Raw genomic sequence first — 22,658 nt, 5'->3', positions numbered from 1 at the left:
TTCAAAATATCCTTTCTGCTTAGTTTAGTCTGCTGTGTAAATTTCATTCTTTTTGTTGTCTACTGGAATTTGTTGTCTTGTTGGTGCTCATCTAGACTTTTTATACTTGACTGTCTGTATAGGAAAGATGGGTGTTCCTGACTACTTTTGTGGCCCTAATGAGCCAAACTTATCACATGTGATTCTTGCTGTAAGTTTGAAGAGTTGTAACTGTGGGTAGAATTTGGCTTACAGAATACAAGTTGCTTTTGATGGTGATGATGCAGAGTCGGAAAGGAACTCAGTTTCTTTCAGATTGTGGATTGAGTTGGGACATTTTCCCGTTATTTAAGTCATTTTGTTATTTGAGGAAAACTTGAAAAAAAATTAACACAAAAGTAGGGTTGGAGTGTTGCTGTAGCTGTGATGGTCCAAGAAATACTTGAAAAGCAAGGTTTCTTTTTATTATACCTTTTTAAGGGGGCAGAGGTAGTAAGTCAGGCTAGAAGGCAGGGTAGATTTGTACTTTATAGATTAACTAAATCAGAGGGAAGAGAGACGGAGTGATTTAGTTGGTCTATAAGCCGCAAATCTACCCTATGTTTTATTGGACCAATTGTACAGCTGAGTGATGTTAGGCAAGCTTTCAGGCACAGAATGTCTTGTCCATATATCATTTTGAACCCAAAAGCTTGCCTAACCTTTTTCTCAACTTTACTGTTGTGCCAGTAAAAAAAAAAAAAAAAAAAAAAAAAAATTGCTCTAAAAACCTCGCGTCTTGATGCAAGTCATTTTTTGCAGCCAGTCTGCTTGCATGATTCTGTTTCTAGAGCAAGGCTACAAATTATGAAACAAGTTGGTAACTGGTGTTATTTGTAGGTCAGTTTGTGGTTGTTTTGCAACAAAAAGGTAATTAACTAAAAGTCTTCAAGTGTGAACTTGTAAATTGTATAGTATTTTAGAAAGAGACTAAATTAAAATGATGTAATTATGCAGTGGTGTTCTATGCTCTCTTCCAGTCCTTGGTTCTCATCAGCAAGCTACCGTATGTTCACCTCTTCCACACTGTGCTTAAGCAAATAGCACCAGAGTATTTTAAAAAGAGTGAACCTTTCCTGGAAGCAGGTTAGTAATAATAGTTCACTATTCTGCAAAAGTGTTTCATAAAAATTGCAAAACTTCAGAGAACAAGTGAACTAAACATAACATTTCTTAATCTTATTAAAAACAAAATAATATTGCAGCTTGTATACTTTTCTATCTGGAAGAAATACTAAAGCTCTGAGAAGCTAAGTTGAAAAGTTTTTACCTTCTAGACCCTATAAAAATTTACTAATCTAGTTCTTTACAAGGATAATTTGATGTTTCCCTTTGAAGAGCCAAAAGCCTAGTCTTCTAAGTATAGGGATCACTAGTGCAACACAGATTGCTGGCCTTAATTTTGTCTTCCCCACAATTTGGATTCACTGTCTGTAAATAAATTTGCTGCTCTTGAACTGAAAAGAAGGGAAGCATATGAAGAGAAGGCAGTTGGCCTAATGGCCAGTTTATCCTTACAGCAGATACTGGGTGGTACTTCTAAATTTCTAGAATAGCTGACAGGGAAAGTGAGAATTTAGGTTTGCCTTTGTTTCACCAGAAGCAAGAGAGTATCAAAAACAAGTGCTTTAGCCCCGTCTCAGTTGTGAGAGACGTTTCCCGTTCTGGTCCTAATATGGTACGTCTCCGCCTGAACCACATCTTGTTGCTTTGTGCTTCAGTAAACAGCAATCTGGGAATCCACTTTTGGTGGGATTTGCATTTGTATGTTGTACAGCCGTTCAAATGAATGTATTCCAACCTTTGATCAGGAAAACAAATATTTTCTTTTGTGCTTAAACCTGGCAACTTGTTGGACTCATTAATGATAATAATAATAGTGGTATTTCATAGATTTCATAGACATCAGGGCTGGAAGGGACCTCAGGAGATCATCGAGTCCAGCCCCCTGCCCAAAGGGCAGGAAGTCAGCTGGGGTCATAGGAGCCCAGCAACATAAGCATCCAATTTACTCTTGAAGGTGTTCAATGTAGGTGCTTGAACCACCTCTGCTGGCAGACTGTTCCAGACCTTGGGGGCTCGGACAGTAAAGAAATTCTTCCTTATGTCCAGCTTGAAACGGTCTTGCAGGAGTTTGTGACCGTTTGACCTAGTTATCCCTTGGGGCGCTCTGGTGAACAAACGTTCCCCCAGATCCCGGTGGTTACCCTTGATAAACGTATAGGTGGCCATCAGATCACCCCTGAGCCTACGCTTTTCCAGGCTAAAGAGTCCCATGTCTCTCAGTCTATCATCATAAGATCTGTTTTCCTGACCTCTGATCATGCGCGTGGCTCTCCTCTGGACTCTCAAGCTTCTCCACATCCTTTTTGAATTGTGGAGCCCAAAACTGGATGCAGTACTCCAGCTGCGGCCTCACCAAGGCCGAGTACAAGGGGAGAATGACGTCCCGGGATTTGCTCGAGAAGCATCTATGGATTCAAGCCAGCGTTTTGGTCGCTTTATTAGCCGCAGCATCGCATTGCAGGCTCATGTTCATCTTGTGGTCAATGATGACCCCCAAGTCTCTTTCTTCTGTAGTGCTATCCAACGTAGCACTGCTGAGCCTATAAGGGTGCTGCGGGTTTTTCCTCCCAAGGTGGAGAACCTTGCATTTTTCGGTGTTAAACACCATGAGGTTCTCATCTGCCCATTTGCTGAGCTTGTCCAGGTCAGCTTGGATCGCCCGCCTATCTTCTGGCGTGGATGCTTTGCCCCAAAGTTTGGTGTCATCGGCGAACTTGGCCAGTCCACTCCTGACTCCAATGTGTCCACATCATTAATGAAGATGTTGAACAGTATGGGTCCCAGGGCAGAGCCTTGAGGGACCCTGCTGGTCACAGGGCACCACGATGAGTGACTGCCATCAATTATAACCCTCTGGGTCCGACCACGGAGCCAATTTCCCAGCCAGCGGATCGTGGTGGAGCCAAGGCCGCAACCGGCCAGTTTGGCCAAGAGGTGATCATGGGATACCAGATCAAAAGCTTTTCTGAAGTCAGGATATATGACATCAATCTCTTCTCCCTCGTCCAGATGATAGGTCACCCGGTCATAGAAGGAAATGAGATTGGTCAAACAAGACCGACCCGCAACAATCCCGTGCTGGCTATCCCTTAGGATGTTAGCCTGGGCCAGTCCCTCAAGGATGGCCTCCTTAATAAACTTTTCTAAGATCTTCCCCAGGATAGAAGTCAGGCTAATGGGCCTGTAGTTAGCCGGATCCACTGTCCTCCCTTTCTTGGAGATCGGTACCACATTGGCCTTCTTCCAGTCGAGGGTATTCATATTTATAATTCTATAAATGCTAGAAAATCCAAGATGAAAATCTTTACAGACAAATTGCTTTAATATTGATGTTTCACTAATACTCCTTGTTTGTATCTTCCTTTTTTTTTAATTACCCAATGTGAGTTTTGTGCACAGAGCTAATTTACCTACAGTATTTACTTGAATATAAGGTGAGGGTTTTCTTCCCCCCCATTCAGCATGGGGGAAAAAATTGAGAACAGGCCAGTCAAGCAGCTGCTGTGGCTCTGGGGGCAGCCCAGGATAGCTCATGTGGCAGGTAGTGGGGGTGTTGCAGAGCATGGAAAAGGGACATGTGGTATGGGGGGAGCACAGGGGAAAGGGTGGAGGGGGGTGGTGTGGGGGAAAGGATGCACTAAGTGAGGGGGCGCAGGGAAAGGAACATATAGAGCAAGGGGAGCACAGTCTTTCCCCTGTGCTCCCCCCTGCATTGTACACCCCCCTGACATCCCAGCCCCTTGCTCTCTGTGTCGTTTCATCTGTGCTCCCTCCACACTGTGTGACCCTTTCCCATGTTTCCTCAACACCGTGTGTCCTTCCTCCTGCATCAGGAGGTGTGTGCAGTGTGGGAGGAACCTGGGGAAGGTGTAGGGAGAGGGCACACAGTGTAGCTGGGAGTGCAGGGTTAAGGGTGTGTGCTGCTGGGGGACTCGCAGAGCAAGAGGAGCATGGGAAATGTGGGGAAAGGGATGCCTAGGGCACAAGTGGAACACGGAGTAAGAGGAGTGCAGGGGGAGCACAGGGAAAGGGATATGCAGAGCAGAAGGTGTCGGGAAGGGACACGCAGAGTGGTGGGGGAGCTGCTGGTAATCATTTATTCTTTTTACTGTCTCTTAGATAAGTTTGAACAGTACCCAGGGCTCTGGACTCGTTACCCTGACTGGGGACTCTGGCTGCTACTGAATACAACTCTTAAATTAAAAGTAGACCATGTGTTACCCTTCCTTACTAAACCAGCTGAATAACTTGAGTGTAGTGATAAGTCTCTCAAATATTTAATTGAAAAGGTAACATGGGGTGACATTGGGGATAAATATTCAGTTAAGACTTGAATTTTGTTTATATTGAACAGTTGATTTGAACAGCTTGGAGCGTTGCAGAGATGGCCTGTACATATGCTGAACATTTAACTGTGTTTTTCAGTTTGTAGTGATGTTGATCGTTGGCCCCCACCAATTCCAGGGAAAATACTTCAATTGCCTATTATGGGCATTATAATGAAGGTAAATGTGTTAATTTTCAGCTTGGATTTAGTTGCATTTACTGTATATATTCAGTGTGTTCTGTATTGTTTATGCTTAGGAAAAGATATAGATGTGCCTGCAGCTCTTGATTAAGTTTGGGAGGATCCAGATAAAATATTTTGGGTTCTTTGGAAGCAAGAACATAAGTAGGTAGATGCATCTATGTTATCACTACATTTTCATAAACAAATATAATTCTAGTCTGCTATTGTTCTAGAATATACTTTCCAAGAGATTTTCATGCTGATTGTTGTTAACGAGTCAAAATGGGTGTTAGCAAAATCTTTGCAATATTTAGTACCAAACTCTACTACATAAATGGAACTCCAGTGTATGCTTAAAAGAAAATATGCCCTATCCCAGAAGTTTTACATTAATAATATCAAATAGCCTCCCAATCAGTGTGTGCTTTGATAGTCTCAGAAGTTAGAAAGTTTCAAAACTGCATCTATTGTCAATCTTAAACACAATTAACTATTTCTGAGGAAAGCTATAGAAGAAGCTATAGCTAATGCACACTAGTCCGGGAAAACTGCAGTGAGCAGATGCTCAATTAGAACAGAGGGCAGCTGGGTGCCAACATTCCTTTGTAGGTTTGAAAGGATTCCGTGCAGCACAGTTAGAAATACGGATGATTTTCAATTTCATGTCTAAAGGCATGTGCGTTTCCAAAGAAAAGGCTCTCTGAGGTAATTGTAGAGAATCAACTGTCACTAATAAACCAGTGATTTCTACCTGGCAGGTGTCAGACTGGTCCTTTTAAAAGGACAGGAAGGACCCCAAAAGGACAGTTCAGACACATGAATGCAGAGTGCTGTTTTATAATGGCCTTGTTATTTTTGCCTCTTACATACAAGTGGTAATCAATATCAGGGCTGTTTTTCCATTATTGTTAGACAATTACAGCTTAATTTTAGACTGTACTCTTGATCCTCCGTTCCATAGGCTCTGCAATGCATGTGTGCCTTCAGGCAACCTAATAACAGTCACAGATTATGAGGGCAGGAGCTACATTACAGTTTTTCAATTTGGCTTGGTTGCAACCAGTACTTGCCAAGAAGTCTGGGGTTTGGGGGAAAATTTTCTAATGGTAATTTTCAGTTCAAAGTGAAAACCATAAACCTTTCTGTCCTCTCCTCAGTTCCTTCTGGACAGCAAAATCTGCGGTATTTTAGAGATTTCTTATTTTTGCTTTGTCTTTTTTAAAAGTGACTAGATGAATTATTTGCTAGGAGGTTGTTTTTTTCAGTAAGAATAAAAGTGACCCTGAAAAATTCTTAGCTATAACATTGCTGGGGGTGGAGAGGGAATTATGCATGCAGGTGCTAGAAAACAATATAAGCACCACATGAGTGACCTTTTTGAACATTGCATCCTGTCTCATAGGTGATGTTTTAAGCTTAGGTTGAGTTGGCTATAAGGGAAATTAATTCCTAACTTTTTAATTTCAAAGGTGCGGATTCCAACGTGTCATGACAAGCCTGGAACAACTCAAATAGTACAGTTCACCCAACAGGTAGCGCTCAGATATTGTTACGGTTCAGAACAATGAGAGAGTTTGTATCTTTGGTTTAAGTGACCCTCTCAGTTGTGTAATCTACTGTGTTCTGAAGGATGAATTATTCAACATCAGTTTTCTTGGTTGGCTTTTCAAGATAAGTGAAGGTGGCCTGTTGTGGCCTTACCTGTACAAATTTTAACAAGCTTGGTAATAAATCCATGTCCATTTTAAGTTGTTTATTTTTGATTTCTAAATAGGATGAGACAGTAACAGATATGTTATTGTTTCTAGGGTCGGAAGGGACCTGAGCAGATCATCTAGTCCGACCCCCTGCCATAGCAGGAAAGAGTACTGGGGTCAAATGACCCCAGCAAGATGTTCATCTAGCCTCCTCTTAAAGACCCCCAGGGTAGGAGCCTGCACCACTTCTCTTGACAGCTGGTTCCAGACCCTAGCCACCCTGACTGTGAAGTAGCGCCTCCTGATATCTAACCTAAACCTACCCTCTGCCAGCTTGTGACTGTTATTCCTAGTCACTCCTGGCGGTGCTCGGGGGAACAGTGACTCCCCCAATGCCTGCTGATCCCCCCCTGACTAGTTTATAACAGGCCACAAGATCCCCCCTCAGCCTTCTCTTTTGGAGGCTGAACAGGTTCAGGTCCTGTAGCCTCTCCTCATAGGGCCCGCCCTGTTGTCCCCTGATCATATGAGTGGCCCTCCTCTGGACCCTCTCCATGCTGTCGATATCCCTCTTGAAGTGTGGTGCCCAGAACTGGGCACAATACTCCAGCTGTGGCCTAACCAGTGCCGCATAGAGGGGGAGGATCGCCTCCTTGGACCTGTTCGAGATGCATCTGTGGATGCATGCCAAGGTGCGGTTGGCCTTCCTTACTGCTTCTCCACACTGCCAGCCCATGTTCATCTTGGAGTCAGTGATGACCCCCAGATCCCTTTCCGCCTCCGTGCTGACAAGAGGGGAGTTCCCTAACCTGTAGGTATGGTGCCGGTTGTTCCTCCCGAGGTGCATCACCTTGCACTTGTCTGTGTTGAAACCCATCCTATTCTCGTCCGCCCACCCTTGTAACCTGTCTAGGTCTGATTGTAGCCTGTTGCACCCTTCCAATGTGCCCACGTCCCCCCACATCTTAGTGTCATCAGCAAATTTGAACAGGGTGCTTTTTACCCCCTCGTCCAAATCATTGATGAAGATGTTGAACAGTGCGGGCCCGAGGACCGAGCCCTGGGGGACCCCACTGCCCACGTCCTTCCAGGTTGAGAAGGACCCATCCACTACCACCCTCTGGGTGTGGCCCACCAGCCAGTTGGCGACACATTTGACTGTGTGGGTGTCTACACCACAGCCCCCCAGTTTCTTAATGAGAACAGGGTGAGAGACAGTGTCAAAAGCCTTCCGGAAGTCCAGGAAGATTATATCCACTGCTACCCCTGCGTCTAGTGATCTGATCGTAAAAGGCTACCAGGTTGGTCTGACAGGATCTGCCACTGATGAACCCATGTTGGTTGCCCCTAAGCATGCAGCCTACTCCTGTACTCTTTGAGGCATCATTATGTTTCAAGGAAAAGTGGTATTGTAATGAATTTAGTCAGGCCCCAACCTGTTGAAGGTTTTGAAGATCCAACTGCATATATTTACTTGAACATGGAGAACAAACATCAACAACCTCCTCTTTACAAGGAGCACCACTGTACTATAGTACGTGTCTCTGCATCCTTGTGTGTCGCATTCTCTGTGCGGTCTGATTTATTTCCCCATGCACTGCTCTTTTAAGCAATGTTTTAAGCAGGAGCAGCAAACCTGCTTCTTTCATGTATTATGCTGTGATTTACATGTCATGCTCAAGGTTCCCTCCAAGCTGCGCATGTGCACTGCCGCACACAATTAAATACCATGCCGCGCACTAACTTATTAACACCACACACCCACCCGGAGAGGAGCTGGGCTGCAGCGCTGCAAGGCAAGGTGGGTGCTGGGGGATGGTGTGGGCTCTGCTGGCACTGCGGAACTGCTCTGCTTCCCAGCCCCAAGGCCATGTGCCTCCTCACTCCCAGAGCAGGGACGCATGCAGAACTTGACTTCCCCAGATCTCAGATTAAATGCTGCAGGCAGCAGTGGCTTAAGGCAGCCAAGAGCACACCCTGACATTTCACTCCTTCAGACAGCACTCCTAGCAACTGTATTTACAAAGTCCAGTGCATCATGGTAGATTTATTTTGGTTACCTGCATCAGGGAAAAGTGTGGGATAGAGCAGGATGGTGCAGAACCTGGGTCTGCATCAGAGGAACAGGAGCAGACGTGAGGAATCATTCCTAACCATAATGTAGTTTCAGGGTATGGTTACACCTGTGTTGGTCAAAAGACATAGACAGACAAGGTGATTTCAGTAAATTATGTGACATTTACCCAAAGTGCTTTGTCTAACTATGATATAAGATTACTGCATCATGAATAGGGAGTCCTCATTACTGGCTCTGAGGAACTGCTCTGCTCTCCCCAGTCTTGTGCTTGGAGGATTATTGCAAAATCCATTGCATGAGGATCCATTATATGAGGATTGAGTTGACTGGCAGAAAAGCAGCTATATTTGCTGTGATTACTTACTTGGATGTGATATGGGAACATAAAAGCTGCTTGCAGAAGTTTAAAAAGACAAAAACCCAAACAAACTAGCCACACTTTACCAGAAGAAGCCACATGTTACTTCAACCTGGCTCTGCAGTGTCTCTGTAAATTGGCTGCTTCAGTGGGGCTCTTTGATGCATTTCTCAAACACGGAGTCAATCAGCTATTAGATAAAAGCACCAAAAGAGCCCCATTAAAGCACCTGATCTATACAGACCTTGGACAAGCTGGGTCTAACTAACGCTGTGCCTCCTCTGGGCATGTCCTGGGCTTGGTACAGGCGTGCAGCAAGTTTAAAGTTGAGCACCAGGGTTGTTTCTAACATCTGCAAGCAGCCAAAGGTTTCTGCAGGAGAGATTGATGACTTACAGACATGTAATGATTTGCAGAACCTGTTGACAAATCTCTCTCTGAAATGGAATTAATGAAGGGCTTATGTGATTTGTTTCTGGTGAATGTTCAATGGACCAAAATGTCAGTGTATTTTTTTTTTCTCCTTTCTAAACATGTTTTCAGTTTCTGTAGTTTTGATACTAGAGCAATGGTTTTGTCTAAGTGGTAAAACTAGAGATGATTGTAGAACTAATTTTGTCTTAATTTGTCAAAGAGGAAAAATGGGATTTTTTTATTGCTTTGTTCAGTTAGATATTTTATCTCAGTCTAGGTGAATATGCAATTACAACATGAAAAATAATGGAGCAAAAGGACTGACAGTTGATCTGATAATTCAGTCCCCCACAAAATTATCACTTCCATTATACTAATTTAAATCCCTCTCTCTGGGCTTAGGAAAGTTACCTTTTCCTGTGTCCTTTTGCAAGGAATGCTTGCCATCATCCTTGTTTTAATTATGGAGCTTTGAGCTTGAGTTTGCTTGAAGTCTTCTTTTTAACTGTGAGGTTTTGATGTATGGAGTACAGTTTCATTAGCATCTAGTCACTAGCTCTGGCCTTTCTCCTGTGCTCCTCCCATACCACATGCCCCTTTTCCATGCTTTCCAACACTCCCACTACCTGACTAAAAATTGCTACAAATTGAACAAACCAAAACACCACAAGCTTTGTTTTTAGCCATAAGATGAAAGCAGGTATACTTAGCTGACCTGTTTAGCTATACTTTCAGACAAAAAACCAAACAAACCTGTGTTGGTTGAAACCTCCTAAATATTTTGCAATCCTTCTGAGCTGAAATACTTTGCAACCCGTCTGACTTGCACTAGTTCAAGAAACTTGTATTGATGATATACTTCGGTTACCCTTAATACAATTAAGTAACTGTTTTGGAGAGTACAGAGCGCATACTCTATTGGAATAGTGTCTGCAAAACAGGGAGAGCAGCTGTTTTAATCCATATTCATGCCACCTTGCATTATGTATGCTGTAAGTTAATTTTCTGTCTTTCAGACAGACTCTCAAATTGCTGTTGCTTTGCCCACTGTTCATGAAGTGGATCTTTTCAGGTAAAAATTTCACCTAATTTTTTTCCCCCAGTAGTTCTGAATGCCTACACATCCAGGTACACATCCAATGGCAGCTTCAGAAAACATGACTTAGAGTTGACTGTTTAAAAGGTGCTACACCTGCTCTGCCTTCTACCTAACTACATTTCCAGTGTAACAAATAGGGATGGGTTCCAGTGACAGCGAGGGAGGGAGTGAGGCTGGGACTAGGGAAGGGGCAGGGGGAGGGGTGCTGCTTCTGGGGCTACACAAGGCAGCAAAGCAGAGGGAGCAGAGTGGCACTCACCTCAGCCTTGCCTGCAGCAGCCCCAGGAGTGGCCAGTGCCAGCTGCCTGCAGCTGCTGGGCTGCAGTGTGCTCTGCCTGTTCTCACTCGCCTCTGCTCCTGGGCTGCACCGTGCCCTGGTGCAGGCAGCTGGCATTAGCTCCTGGGGCCACTGCAGCTGGGGCTGGGGTGAGTGCTGTGCCCTACGCTACCTGGGGCTCTGCTTGTCTGCACTCACCCCGGCTTGTGCTGGAGCAGCTGACGCCAGCTACCTGTACCATGGCACAGTGCAGCCCAGGGGCTGGGGTGAAGGGAGGGGCAGAACACAGTGCAGCTCAGGGGCTGCAGGCAGCTGGCATCGGCCACTCCCAGGGCTGCTGCAGCTGGGGCTGGGGTGAGTGGAGCCCTTTCCCCTTCCCCCACTGAGTTACCTGCGTGGGTGGGGGGTGGCATCTATGCTGATTGCATAAGAGCAAATTTACCTTGCATATAATGAATTGTGGGTCTAAATGTGCTCAACATATAAGAGTGAATTTGCATGTAAAGAACTCGCATAAATCGAGGGAAACCTGTAATAATCAGCTTGAAAAATGGGAGAAATCTTAATATAATTTGCTGTCATCCTTTTATGGCTAGATATGTAATTTAACTAAAATTTGTATTGCTTTTGGCAAGTTAAGTATATTGAAAATGTCTACACACACACACTGTCTCTCTCTCTCTCTCTCTCTATCTATCTGTTTTCAGGTGTTTCTGCCCAGTGTTCTTTCATATCCAGATGCTCTGGGAACTTGTGTTGTTGGGGGAACCACTTGTTGTCATGGCACCATCACCTTCTGAGTCTTCAGAAACTGTTCTGGCTCTTGTGAGGTAACTGTGACAGCTTCCTTACAGTGATCAAATGATCAGAGGCACATTCAAGTTAAATTGAAGCCAAGAGCAGCATTGGATAACCTCTGTTGAAGCTGTACATATTTCATGCTGTTTTGTCTTCCTCCATTGAATACTGTAATGTATGTACACGTACATGTATATATGCATACATACATGTATGTATGTACACGTACATACATAATACTCTTTTTTTTTTTTTTTTTTTTTTTTTTTTTTATATATATATATGTGTGCATACTACAGTTATTTTTCTCTTGTTCTGTTCCACAGTTGTATTTCACCTTTGAAATACTGCAGTGATTTTAGGCCGTACTTCACAATACATGACAGTGAATTCAAAGAATATACAACACGTACACAAGCCCCGTAAGTATACTTAAACTACTGTTGTAAAACTATCATGTGCAAGTCATGATTTTGTATAAAGCTGACAGTGTAAACTAACTTTTCAAGACTGGAAGGAAACCTATTTCTTGTTTTGACACTAAGCTATAGCTGAGTATTTTAACTGGAGTAATTCTTACTACTAAAGATTAAATAAAGGTAAAGCCTTTTGTCGTAATCTTGTAATCCTCTCATATTTGGAACAATACTTGAAGTCGACAGGACTTCTGTATTCAAGATTAGTAAAAGGTTTGAACTCTCACTTAAACCTTTGAGCCAACAGTGTGCCCTTATTGTTAGTAGGAGTGTTGCCAGCAGGGCAAGGAAGATGATTCTTCCCCTGTATTCAGCACTGGTGAGGCCACATCTGGAATACTGTGTTCTGTAGGCCCTCCGCTACAGAAAGGTTATGGACAAATTGGAGAGAGTCCAGCAGAAGACAACAAAAATGCTGAGGGGGCTAAGGGAAATTTGAGATTGGATTTAATAGCAGCCTTCAACTGCCTGAAGTGGGGTTTGAAAGAGGATGAAGCTAGACTGTTTTCGGTGGTGACAGATAACAGAACAACGAGCAACAGTCTCGAGTTGCAGCAAGGGAGGTTTAGGTTAGATATTAGGAAGAATTTTCTCACTAAGGGTGTAGTAAAACACTAGAACACGTTACCTAGAGAAGCTGAATCTCCATCACTGGGGGGGTTTTAAGACCCAGCTAGACAAAGCTTTGGCTGGGATGATCTTGTTGGGGATGGTCCTGCTTTGAGCAGGGGGTTGGACTAGATGACCTCCTGAGGTCCCTTCTAACCCTCACTTTCTATGATTCTCAATAACAATGTATCTGCCCAGAAAAATTGCCCAGAATAGCATATTCTGGAATGAACAGTAGCTCCCTGTGTGGACCCTGTGTTCCAGAATAAGACGCTTCTTTATTCTGGAATAACAGTTACACAAAGTGACTCTTATTCTTCAATCCATACAAGCAGCTTCTACAAAGCTATTCCAATCAATTTATTTGTGTACATAAAACATAAGAAAAGAATACATGGTTCTTCAGGGTATCTGGGTGGGCATATCTCTCTGATTTATAAGCAGACATAGTTCAAATTAATAAAAATAGAATAATTCTATCTCACCCTTGCAGAAGGTACTGAATTTTCATAATTGCTTATAGATCTTACTGTGACATTTTAAATCCACATGCAACTCTCCATGGGACTTGTATTAAAAATATATTTTATTGAAATATTGTAACTTAACTGGGGATGTACTGTTTTTGTTTGCTTTACTCATCATTTTCAGAATAAGATTTCTTTAAAGTCTGAAGTCACTGTTATATTGAAATTTATGTGTTTGGTTGTTTTTAAAACTCTTTCCAGATAATGTTCCAGTGGAACAATATTTAAACATGGATATCGTATTTTGTGGTCCTGTTATTTTTAGAAGCTAAATTGCATACTGCATTATCACTCCCATGGAATACATAGTAATATTTGGTTAAACTTTAGTGCCCTGTCCCTAAAGACATAGTTCACTGATGTATACCAGAGTGAGATTTTTTTTTTATTTTATTTTTTTAACTTCTGGTTTAGTATCATTGGTTTTGTGAAATGGGGCTTGCATCTATGCAGTTTTTTCATTAAAAATTTAAGAGACTAGAAATAGGTTTCTACTTTTGAGAGTGCCTTTTTTAAAGAGGAAGAATTCTGACAAAGCAGTATATCCAAAATACTTTAACATCAACTTTTCAAGAGGATTTTTTTCTCATAATGGGGTTTTGTTTTGGTGTGCTATTCCAGTCGGAAGTTAGAGACTATTATTTTTTTTTAAAAAAAGGTAAATTAAATCTAATGACCTTAATTCTGGCGAAAACGAGTTGTCGTAAAAGCCCTTTAAAGACTGAAAATACCTTTTCACAGAACAGATGCATACAGGTAGCACCAGCACACCCTTCTTCATATTTTAATGCCAGCGTGCTTTGCACTTGAGCTGGAGAAGTGGTTTGTACAGGTGAAAGGACATTCTTTCCCAGTGGTAGAAGAAGTGCCAATGCAACCATTTTTTCTTTTTTGTAATCTAGATACCTGTATCAGGAACTGGAAAAGACGACTTAACTCACATGAAATAGGACTTGGTAGCCATGAGAGGATCCAGTCACTAGGGGTGTCTACATGTGCTCTGGAATGGGAGGAGGGGTGTTTTAATTAAAGTGGCTCCTGGACAGCCACTCTAATTTAAAACGCTGCAGCATCACGTGTATTCAGCATCCCCTGCTTCAAAATGCCCATGGGGGCGCACTTTAACTAAAGCTTATTCAAAGAGTTTTAGTTAAAGCACCTGCACCCCCTCCACGCCATTTAGAAACATGGGACACTGAATACATGTGATGCTGCAGCTTGCTGGAGTGTTCTAATTGGAACGCTCCAGCAGACTTGCTTATTTGGAGCACATTGTATAGACACCCTAGCAGCTTAGGCTAGGCTAGATTTGAGCCAATGATGTAAAAGAATCTCTCATTATTGATCCTTTGAGACATCCAGTGTTCTTATTCTTGTACTGCTTTTACCACTTGAGATGAACCTGGAAGTTAGTGTAGAGCAAGATATGGTGTGTTTGAGTTTCTAGGGGTTAGGTTTTGCGATGTCCTTCATGAATATCTATAGATGTTAGAAAAGCTGAGTAACACAACAGTACAACTGGGCAGCATTTAGCTAAGAATCAGCAAAATGTAATATTTAGTAGTTGTGCCCCTCTTATTACTTTGAAAGCTTACCAAAGGAAAGCTCTGTAAGACAGTAATGCTTTGTCATATGTTGGAAACTTCTTTCTTTGTGTTAATATTAACTTTGAATAACTTTCAGTGTTTGTATTTACTATGGGGAGACAAGCTATTGTTTTCATGTTTGAAGAACCCTTTTTCTTTTCAGACCCTCTGTCATCTTAGGAGTGACAAATCCTTTTTTTGCTAAAACGCTTCAACACTGGCCACACATTATTCGAATAGGAGATATTAAACTTCCAGGTAAAGTATAAACTCTTCTACAGTACTCTACTATAGGCTATATAAAATATCATACCTTTCTTTCCTTTAATGAAATCTTAGATGTTAATACAGGAGCCTTTAGGTTTGCATGCTGCTTTATGAAGCTGTTTGTAGGTCTGAGTTTATGTAAAATAACTCAATCTACGTTGCACGTGTAACTTAAGGATGATAAGTAAATTCAAATGCTTTGTGTCACTTGGTCATATCCATCTAGTATCCATCTCTTTGTCTTCAAGGTAGGAAGCAGTAATAGCCATTAGCTTCCATGTTTGTTCATTGATATTTAAATATGTTCTGCTTTCATACCTCTACTAAGAGTGTAACAACTGAAACCACCTGCTCAAAGGTAGCATTTTACTAACTGTCACTAAACATGACCTTTAGTCTATGTGTATTTTTCTTGCATTTTTTTTATTTTAGAACCAGAAAAATATAGGAGTGACAGTTGCTAAAAAGTACACACAGTATTACCTGTAACCATAAAGCTTAACCATTGATGCAATAGTAGTGTGAAATTACACATTCACCAGTGCAGCTTTTAAACATATATTAAATGTTAAGTCATTATACCTGTTAAGTTTGATTTTTTTTCTTTACCAAAGGCTAGCTTCCCAGCCAACAGTAGTAATATGCATCATTATGATTGTGATGTGAAGTAGAATCATAGAAAATTAGGGGTGGAAGGGACCTTAGGAGGTTATCTAATCCAGTCCCCTGCTTAAAGCAGGACCATTTCTAACTATATCATCCCAGCCAAGGCTTTGTCTAGCCAGGTCTTACAAATCTCCAAGGATGGAGATTCAGCAACCTCTCTGGGTGACCTGTTCCAGTGCTTTACTACCCCCTTGTGGGTTTGCGGGGTTTTTTTTCCTAATATCTAACCTAAACTTCTTTTGTAGCAACTTGAGACTGTTGCTCCTTGTTCTGTCATCTGCCACCACTGAGAATGGTCTAGTTCAGGGGTCAGCATAGTTTTTAGGCAGAGTGCCAAAAAACCTGGAAACCTCAACTTGCAAGATGTTGGCATGCCAGGGGTGGATGACAGGGTGACCTGGGTGGGGCCCAATCCTTGTTGTGGCAGCGCAGCCCTGGCCACTTCCCTGCTGTCCACCCCAAGGCTTGTGTGCACCCACCACTGGCAACAAGTCAGGCCAGGTCTCCATGGACCCCGGTGCAGATACTTGTAGCCTCCCTGCTGCATACAGCCTGGGCTCCATGGTTGGCAGCAGGGGCCTGTCCAAAGCCCAGGCCATCTGTGGTGTTCCAAGCAAGATGGCTTTGTATGCTATGCTCTGGCATGTTTGCCAGGGGTTGCCGATTCCTGGTCTAATTCCACACTCTTTGGAACCACCCTTCAGGTAGTTGAAGGCTGCTATTAAATCTCTTCTGTCTTCTCATCTCCAGACTTAGTAAGCCAAATTCTCTCAGCCTGCCTTCAGAAATCATGTGCCTCAGCCTCCTAACCATTTTCATTGCCCTCTGTTGGACTTCCTCCAGTTTGTCCACATCCTTTCTGTAGTAAGGGGCCCAAAACTGAACACAGTACTCCAGATGTGGCCTCACCAATGCCGAAGAGCGGAAGAGTCACTTCCCTTGATCTGCTTCTACTAATGCAGCCCAGTATGCTGTTAACAAGGCCGCACTGGCTCATATTCAGCTTACTGTCCACTGTAACCCCCAGGTCCTTTTCTGCAGAGCTGCTGCTTAACCAGTTCAAGTACCTGAACTCAATCCCCCTTTGTCTAGGTATGTACATTTATTCTGCTCTGGACCAAGAATGTAGATGTTACTTAAGGTCAGCATATTTCAGCCTGAAATGCTTTTTTTTGTAAGAAAATATCCAGTAGTGTTCCACCTTCTGAGCATAGTCATTGGTATTAGCCTTGGTACTGTTTTCACCAGACCTTGAGAAGCTTTTGAAAGAGGAGGAAAGATAATTAAAGTAGAAATTCATGGTCCCATAATAAGGTAGTAGAAAATAGATTACCTTTCAAGCTTCTTTAAAATCCTATTGTACATTGAAATTTGTTTTAAAAAGCTAGTGTACCACTTCAAGGTCAGAACACTGCTCAGCCCAAACTTATGGCCATTTTAATCAAGTGGATCCTGATGTACAGATATCCCTAAAGTGTTTTTTAACTTTATGTGCAAAGGTGGAGAGAAATCTCTGAGCAATATCTGTACAGCTTATAGTACTGCACTTGACTGCCCCTTTTGAAAGCTAGTGTTCAGCTCAGTGATTCACAGGTAGGCTGCCACAAGATCCTTTGAAGGGTGCATCTGGGGCATCATGAGAGGTAAGCCAGGTGTGAGGAGGTAAGCGGATAAGGGCAAGCTCAAGCAATTCCTCCACTGCCTGCCACTCTGCAAAGAGATGAGCACTATAATAAATAAGATGCTCAATTCACAGAAGTTGTGAAGGGGGTGCCTCAAGTCTAGTGAGGGGTGCTTTGCATCAGAGTGGTCCCCCAAATCTAAAAAGGTTGAGAACTGCTGGTCCAGCTAAGCATGACAGCAAAGTTGTCTTATTTTTGGCTCTACAGAACAGCATCAGGCTCCTTTGAACTGTTCATGAAATGTCAACAGGGTGCAGAAATTCTTGGCTAGAGGAAGAAGCAAAAGGTCCTACCTCAGAAACAAAAAAAAGTCAGTACTTGCTAAAGGGAGCGTGCCCTGGGTTTGGAAACTAGGAGGCTGAGTTCAGGTCTTCTCTTCTGACTGCTCTTGATGTTTCTGGGTACTTCACAGTTTTGTGGTTGACCAAATGTTTACTTTCACTGAAGGCTCCTGCCCCAGGTAGCCCAGAAGGGGAACTGGATAACATTTTAGGAAATGAATGCAGAAGACAATTCTTCATTACTATGCATGGATTATTTTTTTCTTTTGTGACCATGCTACAGGCATCTTGAAAGAAAAATGGACACTTTTTTTTCACATTTTCTCCAGTTGAGAATATTTTTATTTGTAATGCACATCATTTAAATGAAAAGCCTGTAAGACTATAAGCAGTCTATTAAAATTTTTATGAATATATTTTAGTTCAAATGACTACCTACATTTGATACCTTTTATTGTACAGGTAATAAAAAGGTTTTGTAAATATTTGTTGTATTAATTGTGGTTGCATGCCTTAGAAGAACAGAACTGACAGTTGTGATGGTATTAAATATACTTGCAGGAGAAGTTCCAAAGCAGGTGAAAGTGAAAAAGCTGAAGAACCTGAAGACTTTGGATTCTAAACCTGGTAATACACCATTGTTTGCACTTAACCTAAATCTTACTGTTGATTCCTTTAAAAATATTCATGGTTTGCTTTTTGTTGTTTCTGTCTTCTAGGTGTTTATACGTCTTATAAACCATACTTAAACAAAGATGAAGAAATTATAAAACAGTTACAGAAGGTAACCTTTTAAACCTGTTGACTGAAACTAGTTTGAATGCTGCTTGTCCGTCCGTCCTTCCTTCCTCTAAGAATCTAGAGAACTGAGATAATTAATCAATTTTTTTCAATACTATGTTTCCAAACCTGTAAACTTAACAGGTGTGAAGTTTTCAAGATGGCACTTTGAAGCTTTAACTCAGGGGTTGGCAGCCCCCTGCACACAAGCCAAGTATGGCACGTGAGGCCATTTTCCTCGGTATGCCACTGCTGCCTCCTGGTCCAAGCCCCAACGGGCACAGTGCTGGCACCTGCTGCCTTCCCAGACCCTGGGGCCAGGGGATAGCTGGGACAGGGAGATGGCAGCTGTTTGCAGCCCTGCTGCAATCCTCCCAGCTGGCTGTTGGGAGCAACCTGGGCTCTGTGGCTGTCGGCAGCTACCCAGAACCTGGGGTGTCTGTAGCCGGGAGGCTGCAAATAGATGCTGTCTCCCCAGCCCCAGGCTCCAGGGAGGCAACAGGTGCCGGCGATGCTTCCTGCTGTGCTGCCATCCCCGCTGCTTCTGCAGAGCAGCATATGGAACCTAGAGCAGCAGCGTGCAGCTACCTGCTGCTCCAAGCTCCCCGCTGCCCTAGCCACGCTTTCCTGGCAGGCAGGGGCAGCAGTGAGACGCACAACCCTGTGTGCTGCCCATGCTGTTCCCCTGCACACAGGGGAAGTGTGACCTGGGCAGCGCAGAGCTTGCAGAAGCAGGCAGCTTTTCTGTGCGTTGCCACTCTGGGTCTCGCATGCTGCGCTCTGGAGGGCCCAGGGAAGGGCAGCAGGGCCAGGAGCACAGCATGTGCGACCCAGAGCGGCAGTGCACAGAGGGGCCACACAGGGAAGCTGCCTGCTGCTGTAAGCTCTGCGCATGTTGCCTGGGTCATACGTCCTCTGTGTGCATAGGAGTAGCGTGGGTAGCACGCAGGGCTGTGCCTCTCACTGCTGCCCCTGCCTGCAGGGGAAGTGTGGTCAGGGCAGCAGGGAGCTCGGAGCAGCAGGCAGCTTTTCTGTACCCTCTGCTGTTCCCAGCTATGCCAGGTTCCACATGCTACTCTGCAGAGGCAGCAGGAGAGGGCAGCACAGCAGGGAGCACAAGCCTGTAGTGCGCACCCACCCTGCTCCTGCCTCACCCTCACAGATCTGGGGGGCACAGATCCCCCCTACCCCACCAGAAGTGTGTGCTGCAACTGGGACCTGGCCCCGCCCAAACTTGCATCAGACAACAGTAGTGGGGGAGCTGGCTTCTGCTGCACCAGGCAGTATCTTCTGTTGGGGGCAGACAGGGAGCTGCGGACCTGGGTCCCTGGCCCTATAGCCCTGGCAGGTGGGGGGCAGGGACTTTGGGTGGGGGGCAAGGGGCATGAGCAGGGCTGGGGGGCTGTTGTGGGGGGTTCCCCACAAAACAGATACACAAGATCAAAGGTAGGATCAGAAGTTTTATTTATTGTCACCAGGTTTACAATTTTTTTTTAGAAAATCTGGTATTTACCGTTTAAAAAAAAAAAAAGGCAACATATATGATTATTAACTATACAAATATGCAGTGCACCCTGCCCTTGTTTTGTTTTTCTGCCATGCCAGCACTCAGACACCTTCCAAGGTAGACATTGTGGGGTTTTTTGGCACTCCGGCCAAAAAATGCTGCCTACCCCTGCTTGAGAATAAACTTTCTCCTAGAATTTCTGTTTCTGATTCTAGATGAACTTAAGGTGTAAGCTCTGATACAACTTAAATAGCAAAAAATCATTAGAAGCTGTATTAAGACTATTACACTTAATGTTCCATTTGAATTTTTTTTTGACAGTGCCTTAAATTTATTTGTTGTTTACTTTTTGGGGGGTTTTAAATTTTTTTTGATGGACACATGCATTGATGAAGCGTCATGCAGTTTCTCCTCTCCTTAATTATTCAGTAACTAAAAAGAAGTCTTGTTTCTACAGTGGGTATAATAGGTTACTACTGTGTCTACTTCTCATAGGGTGTACAACAGAAACGTCCTGCAGAAGCCCAGAGTGTAATTCTTCGACGTTATTTCTTGGAGCTGACACAAAGCTTCATTATTCCATTAGTAAGCTGGCATTTATCATATCTGTTACTTAACATACATGATGTATTTCTCTACAGTGTCCAGTTCTTACAAAAAGCTAGCATTCTGCACTAACTTTTTTATTAATTTTTCTAAATGTAGTATTTCTTTTATAGAAATCTTTCTTTTACAGTGCTAGAACAGGGGTTGGCAACAAGTCTTAATTCACATGTGCCAAAGTATGGCACATGAAGTTTAGCATACCACAGCTGGCCTGGGCTCTGGGCAGGTGCCACTGGCTATGGAGTCCAGATTGCTTGGAGCAGGGAAACTGCAAGCCCTGCTGTGAGCAGCCCAGGCTCCATGGCAGGCAACAGCTGCCCAAAGTCCAGGCCAGACGTGGTAGACAGACACTAAACTGGTCCCATAACTCCACACACTGAGTACCTACCATTCCTCATTCTCAACCCCCTTAGTTCTTGGAGTGAATTCTTTGCTACCTTTGCTGTTAGCTGGTTGGTTGTTTTCCTTCTACCCAGAACAGGCTACTTTGTAAAGTATAGTGAAGGCACACTCTGTGATTTTTATATAAATGCAAGCTGTTAAACTAGTTTGTTACAATAGCTTGAAAAGACTGTTTTAGGTACCCTTTGGGGGTTTTTTTGTACAGCTGCACGAACATTTATTTGAACAAATGAACTATTAATGTAAACTGATTTTTTTTATACTGGCTGTAGCATCACGTTTTTATTAAACTATTTTTCTTTCTCCTCAGGAACGTTACGTGGCTAGCCTTATGCCCCTGCAAAAGAGCATATCACCATGGAAGGTAAGGAAATTGTATTTAGAGGACCTGAAAATACTCTGAAGAAAGTTAAGGTTGTAAGTGGCTAAGAACTATTTCTCTTGTAGAGTCCACCACAGTTGAGACAATTCAGTCAAGAGGACTTCATGAAAACACTGGAGAAAGCAGGACCCCAACTCACCTCAAGACTGAAGGGAGACTGGATAGGATTTTACAGGTTGTTTATTTATTTATTTTTAATAAACCTGAACTCAAACTAAACATATTTGGAGAGAAATCAGTAATGTTACGTTCTCCTGGGTGGACTGTTTTTTGGCTGTACTGCAGTATTAAAATTTCTGATAGATAAATAGAGAAGCTTTAGGGAAAGACTTCTAAATAGCTGAATGCAGAATTTCAAAATGCCACTCTAAGTCCTTGTTCTCCTTGAGATCCCACTGCAGTGCTCATCTCTGCTATGATGCCTCTTGAATCCTGGTGACTGGTTATGGATAGGCAAGAGAAGGGCTTTGTATTTTCCTTAGACCCGTATGCTTGGGCTTGTCTGGTTTTCGAATTATCTCCCTCCCTGACCTCTTCCTCCACCCCAATAATTAAAAAAAAAAAAAAAAAAAAAATACCTGCACCGTATTTATTTGGTGTATGCTTTATCTCTTTGGCCATTTTTTTTCTTTTAGATGACAAATCCACTAAAATTTGGGATGATCTCTTACCAAAGCACACAGCATACAGGCACAGTGGTTCTGATATATGGTGATGCCATAGTACAAATATTTACTAATCTTATATAAAGCAGGATTGAATGTACAGTGCCTGTATACATTCCAATATGTTAAATAAGAACCCCAAGGTCAGTCTGCTTTGCTAACTTTCTAAACTGAGTAGTTAGCTTCTGAAGAACTAAATGTTATAATAATCACCATGAAACATTTTAATTATTGATCAGTCTTCCTTTCATTAGAATAGAAACTCCATTATCCAAAACATTAATGGCAAGGACCACCGAATTCTTTCTGATATAAGCAGCCTTTCAAATGCACAGTCAGAACCTTTTGGGTTTAGGATTGCTTGTGCCTGAAGTTTTTGAAAGTTCATAAGGATTTACGGTGTGTAAGCTTAAAAGATGGACACGTACGCACACACGTATGTACGTACGTCCAGGGAACACAAACCTGCAACAGACATTCCATTACAGACATTTCTTCTTTCCCAGCAGAAAGTACTGAAAGAAATTAGAAAAAATAATCGTCATATCCTCCTCCACTCCACCACAGAACTACTTTTACTGAAGCTATATGCAACAGTTGACAGAGTGAAAAAAATGAAAGAAATGGACTGGAAATGTCCTTTTCACTTTTCTTTTTTCTTTTTTTTTTTTCTTTTTTTGTAGGCATTTTTTGAAATCTCCAAATTTTGATGGCTGGTTTAGGACCCGGCAGAAAGAAATGATGCAGAAGTTGGAGGCCCTTCAGTTAGAAGCTCTCTGTAATGAGGTTGGAAAGCATATCTTTGTTTTTGTTTTGTGTTTCAAAAATGGGCTCCTGCCCTTTTTCTGTCAAACGCAATTACCACAAATTCTGAAAATACTCTGTTAGGTTCAGTTTTGTACAGTAGT

General features: G+C 42.8%; 1 protein-coding gene across 4 annotated transcripts in view; it reads left to right on the top strand.

The window, feature by feature from the left end:
- DENND6A (DENN domain containing 6A) overlaps positions 1 to 22,658 on the top strand; it is a 41,249-nt gene that overhangs the window by 14,809 nt on the left and 3,782 nt on the right. For 3 of the 4 annotated variants that reach the window (XM_090021800.1, XM_090021801.1, XM_090021798.1), the window contains 13 exons: positions 999 to 1,104; positions 4,510 to 4,589; positions 6,064 to 6,126; positions 10,157 to 10,212; positions 11,224 to 11,346; positions 11,641 to 11,736; positions 14,676 to 14,770; positions 17,970 to 18,035; positions 18,128 to 18,192; positions 20,191 to 20,280; positions 21,014 to 21,067; positions 21,151 to 21,260; positions 22,434 to 22,536. In XM_090021800.1, the coding sequence (XP_089877926.1) occupies positions 999 to 1,104; positions 4,510 to 4,589; positions 6,064 to 6,126; positions 10,157 to 10,212; positions 11,224 to 11,346; positions 11,641 to 11,736; positions 14,676 to 14,770; positions 17,970 to 18,035; positions 18,128 to 18,192; positions 20,191 to 20,280; positions 21,014 to 21,067; positions 21,151 to 21,260; positions 22,434 to 22,536 (1,107 nt within the window). The remainder of the gene's footprint in view (positions 1 to 998; positions 1,105 to 4,509; positions 4,590 to 6,063; positions 6,127 to 10,156; positions 10,213 to 11,223; positions 11,347 to 11,640; positions 11,737 to 14,675; positions 14,771 to 17,969; positions 18,036 to 18,127; positions 18,193 to 20,190; positions 20,281 to 21,013; positions 21,068 to 21,150; positions 21,261 to 22,433; positions 22,537 to 22,658) is intronic. The other variant, XM_090021799.1, reaches the window with a different exon arrangement.

This window comes from Crocodylus siamensis, chromosome 11 (assembly GCF_052110815.1).
Source record: "Crocodylus siamensis isolate JL-2025a chromosome 11, ASM5211081v1, whole genome shotgun sequence".
Taxonomy (NCBI): Eukaryota; Metazoa; Chordata; order Crocodylia; family Crocodylidae; genus Crocodylus; species Crocodylus siamensis.
Note: the sequence above shows the minus strand (reverse complement) of the source record. Positions and strands in the feature narration are given on the sequence as shown.